This window comes from Erpetoichthys calabaricus, chromosome 4 (genome assembly GCF_900747795.2).
Source record: "Erpetoichthys calabaricus chromosome 4, fErpCal1.3, whole genome shotgun sequence".
In the NCBI taxonomy this organism is placed as follows: Eukaryota; Metazoa; Chordata; class Cladistia; order Polypteriformes; family Polypteridae; genus Erpetoichthys; species Erpetoichthys calabaricus.
The window spans coordinates 44,886,767-44,897,036 of record NC_041397.2 but is presented as its reverse complement, the minus strand read 5'-3'; the positions used below and the strand labels follow the sequence as shown (position 1 = coordinate 44,897,036).

Genomic DNA, 10,270 nt, shown 5'->3' with positions numbered 1-10,270 from the left:
TATTACACACTATAAATTTTGTACAGTCTGGTGTGAACGTTTCTTAAGCCTAGCAGGCAGAAGCATTACATGGTAGAGGGGCTGTGTTTCAAGGCCATCTTCCTGGCACATCTTAGCACTTTTTTCTTGTGAGGTTGCCTGAAAAAATGGTTACTAGCTTTCTGCATGGGAGTATCTTATAATAGGCCTTTCAGTGTTTAAACATACTTAATTTTTCTTAACATATATATATACAGTATATATATTTTATAGAAGGTATTATTTGATTCATTATTTTCAAAAGCATTTCAACATATCTTTTAAATTACTGAAGCTGTTTAATGCATAATTTACAACTAGTTATTTTTGTGACACTGTTATTTAATTCTATTCTTTGCTTAAATATAAAAAGAAAGCATTGTGTCTTCAAGGAAAACAATGATACACAATTGCCATATTTTACAATAAAAACATAAATACAACTCCCTTTCCAAATACTTTGTTTGGGGTCTCTGAAGTTATTTTATATAGGGTTACACTTAACCTGCGGTGGGTTGGCACCCTGCCCGGGATTGGTTCCCTGCCTTGTGCCCTGTGTTGGCTGGGATTGGCTCCAGCAGACCCCCGTGACCCTGTGTTCGGATTCAGCGGGTTGGAAAATGGATGGATGGATGGTTACACTTAACGCTTGAATGTACAAGAAACACAGGTACATAATTGTGTACACTTGTACATCACAAAAGAATGCTTACTACTGGTGTAGCTTCTGGTAATGTCTATTCTGAATACAGAATAAACAATTCATTATTTATTATTTTATTTTGGAGCAGAAACTTAGTTTATTGGTCTGGTAGTGTTTGTTTTTTGCCTGAAAAAATGTAAGTGACTCTTTTGCGTATTTCAGGTAAAATCATTCCATATATCAAAGGGTTTAACAGAGGGGGAATTATGACAAACTCTAAAGAAGCAATGGTATTGACCAAGTCTGATGTTCTTTTTAAATGCGTTCGGCTCTCTGTTGATTCAAATACTGTTGAACATAAAAAGAAGGTGAATGTAACTAAATGTGGAAGGCACGTTTGGAAAGCTTTAGATTTGTAAGATCGGGACCTATTCCAGCACAAAACAAGGATTTTTATATATGAATAAAGAATGAAGAGAATAGGCAATAAAAAAATACCGAAACCCACAGATCCATAAATATTATTAGCACTAGTGTCTGTACAAGATAACTTTACAATTTCCCAATTATTACAGTACACTGTATTAATCGTATTTCCACATAATTGGAGACTGCTAGAAAGGGACACCAAAATACTCATACCAGTAACTGGATATATCCAAGCAAGAAAAATTAACATTGCCACTTTTGTATTTGAAATGATAGTACTGTATAATAGTGGAACATTTATTGCTATGAACCTATCATATGCCATAACAGTTAAAATTGTAATTTCCACAGCGAAATAAACATAAAGAAAAAAAATCTGAGTAAAACAAACTGAACGAGAAACTACTGGAACATCTGTTTGAAGGTCAATCAATAATTTTGTATAAAAAGTTGTGGAGCCAATTAGAGCACTGATCAATAAATTGCATAGAAAAATGTACATAGGCTCATGAAGGCTTTTTTCCAAAACTATCAGCAGAATTAAAGAGAGATTAAAAGATAGCATTAAAAGATATGCAATTAGTGCAGCCACAAAATATAAATGTTTAGCGTTCCCCATGTCTTTAAAGGGAACAAGTATAAAAGTTGTAACATATGTTAAATTTTCCATCATTCTCAAGGGTCTGTAGATTGAGAGGGAGAGTGTAAAATCTGCCCCTTTATGACTTCTGAGATGTTAATAAAAAGCCCAGTTTTTAGACATTGGTTACGACAAGAGCTCACTGAAGCATCTCATCCATCGCAAGTCAGTATTCTTCCTACTGATTAAAAACAAAAAGGTTAATTTTAAATTCACAGTTTTTCTTTTTTGTAATCTATTCAAAATAAACAATTTAAAATTTGCCTCTGCTTAAAACTCTGTATTTTAACAAGTACTGTATTTGGTTGATTACATTGACAAAAAACTGGCTTAGGTTACATCGCTGTAGACAAAACTACTACTTACTGGTAAAAATTACACCGTGCACTACTTTTAAACTGCAATTCAACACTCTTTGTAAAGGTTTAATAAATTATTATAAACTAGTTTCAGAGTTCAAGAAAAAAGTATACCAATTAAAAGAAAAAAGTATTTTTGACTTACAAAGCAGAGAAAATAAAACAACCCTAACCCTTTATTTGCTTGTCTTCATTTAGCATTACATCAAGAGTGCCCTCAGTTTAATGTAAAACTGCTAGAAAATGCTTGTCATCTGTTTTTACCTTTTTTTCTGGGATCTCTTAAATGATTCATCATATGACATTTCTCATGGTAGATGATGTTAAATATAAAAGGTTTTAGCTTTATATATAGAATTTGGTCTCATGTTTTTCTATGTAATTGTCTAACAGTGTCTCAGGAGTCTTTTTTTGCTTTCCTTATGAAGTGTGTTACTAATAAAAGTCTAAGGAACTGTGTAGCACAACAACTAATTGACTCAAAATGTCATGAATGCCTTTCCCTTCTGATTATCTTAATTATAGCACTGCCTAATGTTCTAAACACATAACTCAATTCAGGGGTCTTCTGAGTTTCAAACACTGCACCAATATTTGGGTATACATAAAAACGTATTTTAATATCCATCCATCCATTTTCCAACCCGCTGAATCCGAACACAGGGTCACTGGGGTCTGCTGGAGCCAATCCCAGCCAACACAGGGCACAAGGCAGGAACCAATCCCAGGCAGGGTGCCAAACCACCGTAGGACACACACAAACACACACTAGGGCCAATTTAGAATCGCCAATCCACCTAACCAGCATGTCTTTGGACTGTGGGAGGAAACCAGAGCGCCCGGAGGAAACCCATGCAGACACGTGGAGAACATGCAAACTCCATGCAGGGAGGACCCGGGACGTGAACCCAGGTCCCCCAACTGCGAGGCAGCAGCGCTACCCACTGCGCCACCGTGCCGCCCTATTTTAATATCCTATTTGTTCAATGAACCCCAATGAAAATTTCTGTATACACAAAAACTGAGGGCCAATTTTTCAAAAGACTTTCAGCAGTGAGAACAGCATACAAGACTCTCACTGGTTTTCTTGAAATGAATGACAGATATAATAATCATGCACAAGTGTATCTTCTCACCACAATTTGAGCTGGTGTGAAGCTTTCAAACATTTGAATCTACACTGATCTCCTCATTTTGGTAGATGAAAATTGCCTTTTTACTAGAGGCTGTGTTCTTAAGACACTGGAATATTCTTCAAAGGAGACAAGGACACACCACAAAAAAGAATGAAAGATAACACAGTACTGTTAAAATATTGACAGAGTAAGTAAGGAGGTAGTAGTAAAAAGTATTGTTTAAAAAAAACCAGGGCATTTACACTTCAACCTTTCATTAAAAGACAAATTGACACTGCACTATGATCCCCATTTTTTTTCAATATTATGGGAACTGCACTGGGATTGAGTACTCAGTAAGCTGCACGATTACCAGTTTGTACAGTGGCACAGTCATTGATACCAAAGTGGAGAATTATATTTTCCAATTAAACTGTTAATTTAAATAATTTATTCAGTTATTACAAATGTGCAAGATTAACACTTTATTGCTCTTTATAAGTTGGTTTAATGCTGCATTACATTTGTCTTAACAGTCTGTTTAAGGTGCCTTAACCTGCATCAAACAAATCCTGCTTTTTCAATAGGAAACTGAACTTAACATGGCCCACTAACTGTCAGAGAAGTTTATGCAATTTGTTGGATTCCAGATAGAGTATGATTGGTTCTATTCACTACATGCATATTACTCTATCTGTTCTTTATTGAGAAACCGCCTTCAGATTTGGAGTTGAATTCTTCCTGTGAAAGATGGGGAATTGTTATAAAATCTAGTAGTCCTCATCTTGTAAACTAAAAACAAAAGATTTCTTTCTTAATGAAGACAAGTTCAACTGCAACATAGTAATGTTTATTTTTAGTGATAATTTTTTTCACTGTTCTAGTAATGTTATAGAGTTATGGGAATTGCAAATGAAGAAGAAAAGGTAAATGTGTGACGTATCATAGTGCTATTCTACTATGGATTGTATTAAGTTCTTCTTCTGTTTTGCTTAAACAACAAGAAACTACAGCATGCTTTTATTTCTCTTTGGAGCATTCATCTTTTTAAGGGATTTATTAGGGAATACTTTTACTTTAAATATATATCATCTGAAATATTTTTGTGGTATATTAGAAAAGAACTTAAATCCTTTGCTACTGAATATTAACCTTTTAATAACTAAAGTTCATACAATTACAGCAAATAAAAAATCACACTAATTTTTATCATTTCTATAAATCACCATTTCATTGTATTCATAATCTCTATTTTGTGAAAATACCATGCAAAACATCTTGTTTCTTTCAAGCTAATAATGTTAATGTAATCGCATTGTTGAACATTTTATATTTTTATTGTATTTGGTTTCTAGTAAGTTGTGTTTATGAATAGTAGAGGATATGAGATTGCAGGCCAAACTAGTTTAGATTAGGACAAATCAGTTTGTCCTGGGAGCTTAACATTAATTTCAGGACAATCTAGTTTAGACTAGGCCAAACCATTTAATCCTATTGTGCTTCGGACAAACTGGTTTGGCCTAGTCTGAACTAGTTTGCTCTTAAAATCAGGTTTGACTACATTTGCAAACTGTACATGTATGTTTATTTAATGATTTTCTTCCTAATGTACTATATCTATTTTTTTTTTTTGCATATGAATATTGCTGTGTTTGCATAAGGGGTGGCACAGTGGCGCAGTGGGTAGCACTGCTTCCTCTCAGTTAGGAGACCCAGGTTCACTTCCCGGGTCCTCCCTGCGTGGAGTTTGCATGTTCTCCCCGTGTCTGCGTGGGTTTCCTCCGGTTTCCTCCAAAGACATGCAGGTTTGGTGCATTGGCATTTCTGAATTGTCCCTAGTGTGTGCTGGTGCCCTGCCCGAGGTTTGTTTCCTGCCTTGCGCCCTGTGTTGGCTGGGATTGGCTCCAGCAAACCCCCGTGGCCCTGTAGTTGGGATATAGCAGGTTGGATAATGGATGGATGTATTTGCATATTGTTAACATTTTGTATTTTAAGATATATTTTTTTATAAAAACAAAAGCTTTCAAATGGCATAATTCCTTTTTTCTTTTGGAATATAAAATGACAATAAGCAAAAACATAAAATATTGTTGCAAAACAAAATTTCCATTTAGCATATGTTACTTAGTAAAATACTAGATTTCTCCTAAGGACTGTTTATGGTTAAATAAAAACACTTTCAAATTAGAGCATAGAGAAACAAGAGGGAAATTTAGGCAACTTTACATCCTTTGAAGCATTCATTTTAAATATTAAAACAGATTCCAACACAATTATAGTGCTAGTCTATAGACCACCAGGGCCGTATTCATTGTTCATGTCTGAATTTAGCAACCTTTTATCTGACTTGGCTATAAATTATGATCACGTAGTACTGATGGGAGATTTTAATGTACACATTGATGTGGAAACTGACACTTTTAGCAAATGTTTTACTTATTTGTTAAATTCAGTAGGATTTTGTCAGAATGTCAAAAGTCCAACTCATAACCATAACCACACATTAGATTTAATTATAACTTACAAAGTTGAAATTCAAAATTTAATTATTACTCCATTAAATGAAGTTATTTCTGATCACTACTTAATTACATTTGATTTAGTCCTGCCCTTGCCAACACACTCCCAGATTAAAACAAAGACAGTGCGACATCTAGATTGTAATTCTGCTCCAAAATTTATAGATACTTTGAGTAAGTCGAGTGTAATTGTGGAAAACCATTTAGATCAGTTAACATCAAATGTAAATACGGAAAACAATTTAGATGAGCTAACATCACATTATAATGTGACCTTGAGAGATGCTCTGGACACAGTGGCTCCCCTTAAAACAAAAGTGATCAAAGCACATAGAAACTCTCCCTGGTTTAATGAAAACACTCGAGCTCTTAAATTAGAGTGTCGAAAACTGGAGCGCAGATGGAGAACAACAAAGCTACAGGTCTTTCAAATTGCATGGACAGAGAGTGTTAATAAATATAAAAAAGCCCTCTTTAAAGCTTGGTCAGAATATTATTCTACATTAATAGATAGCAATAATAAAAATCCTCGGGTACTGTTTAGAACAGTGGCTAAATTAACAAATGGAAATTCAGATCAACAGTGCAAAATACCAACAGACATTAGCAGTACAGACTTTATTAACTTCTTCAATGAGAAAATTAAAAATATAAGATCCCAGATCTCTGCATCACAGTACAAACCAAATACTAGCTTAGCAGACCCTGTCTCACGTTGCACTCAGCACTTTAGTAATTTTAATCCTGTAACTGAGCAGGAAGTCTTAAGTTTAATTTCTAAAATGAAGCCCACTACTTGTTCCCTAGATCCAGTGCCAACAAAACTAGTAAAAAGTGCAATGGATGTTCTTGCAGCGCCTATCCTAAACATTATCAATAGTTCATTATTCCATGGCACAGTACCTGATGCACTAAAAGTGTCAGTCATTAAACCATTACTTAAAAAGTCAGACCTTGACCCACATATACTAAATAATTATAGGCCTATTTCAAATTTACCGTTTCTCTCTAAAATACTAGAAAAAGTAGTCGCCAGTCAGCTTCAGACACACCTTATGCATTACAATTTATTTGAGAAATTCCAGTCTGGTTTTCGCACTGGTCATAGTACAGAAACGGCACTAACACGGGTTGTAAATGACATTCTGATATCCTCTGATGAAGGAAACTCCACTGTAATTATGTTGTTGGACTTAAGTGCAGCATTTGACACCATCGACCATTCTATTTTACTGCACAGGCTAGAAAATGATGTTGGGCTTACAGGCACCGTGCTCGCTTGGTTTAGTTCTTACTTATCAAATCGATTCCAATATGTATAGAAATGTGCTGACAGTACTCCATCATTATACACAGAAGTTCAATATGGTGTCCCGCAGGGCTCAGTACTGGGACCTTTACTGTTTTCACTTTACATGCTTCCACTGGGATCTATCATTAGGAAACATAATGTTAATTTTCACTCGTATGCAGATGACACCCAGTTATACCTTTCATTTAAATCAAAAGAAGTTTCTCCAATGTTGTCTTTAATTAGTTGTGTTAGTGAATTAAAGGAGTGGATGAATAAGAACTACTTGTCTTTAAATACAGATAAAACAGAGATGTTAATTGTTGGAGGGAATGATGCTGATCACAACAATATTTTGTCGTCATTTAACTCAGTGGGAATCCCAGTCAATTTTACTGAATCAGCCCGCAATCTAGGAGTTATCTTTGACTCTAGCATGTCATTTAAAGCGCATATTACAAAGTTGTCCAAAACATGTTTCTTCCATCTTAAAAATGTTAGGAAATTAAGGCGCTTTTTAAATAAACAGGATTCTGAGAAACTAACTCATGCATTTATCTCTAGTAGGATTGACTACTGCAATGTGGTGTTCACTGGATGTTCAAACTGTTCTTTATACAGCCTCCAGTTAATCCAAAATGCGGCTGCTAGAATTATTACAAGAACAAGAAAATACGAACACATAACTCCAGTTCTTAAATCCTTACACTGGCTCCCGGTTAAGTTTAGGGCAGATTTCAAAATCCTTCTTTTAACATATAAAGCATTAAATGGTCGAGGTCCGGCTTACTTGTCTGAACTTATCATGACTTACAAACCAGAGCGCACATTAAGATCTCAAGATGCCGGTCTGCTTATGATTCCAAGGATTAATAAAATAACAGTGGGAGGTCGAGCTTTTAGTTACAGGGCCCCTAAACTGTGAAATGGTCTGCCTGCTACTATAAGAGATGCCCCTTCGGTCTCAGCTTTTAAATCCCGGCTGAAGACTCACTACTTCAGTTTAGCATATCCTGACTAGAGCTGCTGATTAACTGTACAGACTGCATCTCTATTGTTAGTCATTAGCACTTAAACATAAGTAACATGACAGTTATAATTGTATACTAACCCTCACTTATTCTGTTTTTCTTCTCGGTACTCAAATGTGGCACTTGGTGCCATGGCCCACCTGCCAAGTTGTTTTGCCTGCCTAAGGAAAAGTCATCCCAGATGGAGGATCGCGGGAATCGTGGGAAAGAGGGGTCCTTTCATCGGATTGGCTGGCCCAGCACTGTTTCAGCCGTGGAATGGCCAAATGGGGGAGGCAGCTTGAAGGATGAGGTCTCCAGGACTCTATACAAATCCAAATCTTATTATGGGATATATCATCTACTGTTAAATTCTGCTCTTAACTTCTAAAATTTATATTTTTTATTTCTTACTATATTGAGAAATTGTTCTGTTCTGTGTACTGCATTGTATTGTATTGACCCCCTTCTTTTGACACCCACTGCACGCCCAATCTACCTGGAAAGGGGTCTCTCTTTGAACTGCCTTTCCCAAGGTTTCTTCCATTTTTCCCTACTAGGTTTTTTTTGGGAGTTTTTCCTTGTCTTCTTAGAGAGTCAAGGCTGGGGGGCTGTCAAGAGGCAGGGCCTGTTAAAGCCCATTGCGGCACTTCCTGTGTGATTTTGGGCTATACAAAAATAAACTGTATTGTATTGTATTGTATACACACACATACACACACAACACTGTTTGGTGCCATTTTAGAACCTTAACACACCACTTCCATGGTACATTAATTGTAACACTGGAATATGACACAGTTATCACAAGTAGTAACAACAAATGTTTAAGAAAGAGAACAGTTTCTCTTAAATTATCTAGTAAACTGCATTGCACTGAGAGAATAAAAGTGAGTAATAAAACAAAACGCTAACTTTTATAAGTAACCATAAATTTACATCGGCTGTTACAGACTCAAATTAATCAAATATATGTTTCTATTCTGTAATAGTAATAATAATAGCCAGTCACTACTCAAAACAGTTAATGCATGAAGGGCCGAAGATTGAACCTGCAACCTCTCAACTTGGAGGTTACCTCTGCACCAACCAAGCAGCCATATATGTGTGTGTGTGTGTGTGTGTCGTACCCTATCCCAATTTCTTTTACTTTGGTTAAATTCTAGAAAAAAGCTCACTTGTTTAGTTACATCTGTGTCTTTTGTGAAAGTGTTTATTTGATATTTGGACTTCAGTCTTCACACATTATACACTTCACGTCAGCAATTTGCCAATTATTAATAGATGAAAAAAGTTTCTGTTCTAGTTATGTGTTCAACATTTCTTGCCTCACATTTCCTGTCATCCTACATTTACACATATCATTGCAGACACAGAACACACATGAAATGTATGTGTTCCAAATAATGATATATTATTTACCATATACAATTCAAGGCACCTCACACCCAGATAAACAGACTTGAGCTGGGAGAACTTTGTGTACGACTAAAGGGTGCAGGATGGGATAGCAGGCTGCCTGCTGCTCATGCTGATTGACATATTTGCAAAACAAAAGACGCTGATGAGGAGGTGCAAGAGGATTTTTGTAGGCATCAGGGATTCTAGTGTTAATAGTAATAATGGTCTTGCTGTAATCATTGAAACTGTGGAGGCATTTAATTTGTTACATGGGTGATATTGGTGTTGGATAACTTTTTTTCCTTGATTAAAAAAAATGTCATTTAAAAAGAGTATTAAATGTTGACTCACTTTACTGTCTTGAATATTATCTTTTGTCTAAAGCTCTGAGGCCATTCATTGTGTAAAATATGCAAAAATGGAAGATGTTAGGATGGGAGAAATACTTTTTTACAGCAATGTAGAATAGATGACATCTAGGTGGTTTTTAGGGGTTGTAAACAAAGAATCCTTAAATTTAGAAGAAAATCTGCTAAAGCTTATAGTGGGTGAAAATTAATCCATGGCACATGGTAGTGTTCACATTTGTAGTAGCTGTACTAAAATGTGACATTTAGAAACTTTTTTGCATTTGTAAAGTGAGGGTGCCTTACTAAACGTGTTCACAATTGTGAGCTGAAAAGAAGACTTTTAGAATGTCTTTATGGGTTGTGAACAAATAACCCTAAATACAGAACAAAATCATTTAATGTCAATGGTGAATCAAAACTGACCTGAAAGACATGGTAACATTTTTTAGAAAATTTACAAATTATGGATATGTTTAATTTTTTTTTGTTTAATCT

General features: G+C 35.5%; 1 protein-coding gene across 1 annotated transcript; it reads right to left on the bottom strand.

Moving 5' to 3' along the window:
• Positions 1–737: 737 nt before the first annotated feature.
• On the bottom strand, positions 738–1,907 carry LOC114651081 (olfactory receptor 10A6-like). Its single transcript, XM_051926564.1, has one exon. The coding sequence runs from the start codon at positions 1,761–1,763 to the stop codon at positions 819–821; it is 945 nt and encodes a 314-aa protein (XP_051782524.1). The 5' UTR covers positions 1,764–1,907; the 3' UTR covers positions 738–818.
• Positions 1,908–10,270: the final 8,363 nt, after the last annotated feature.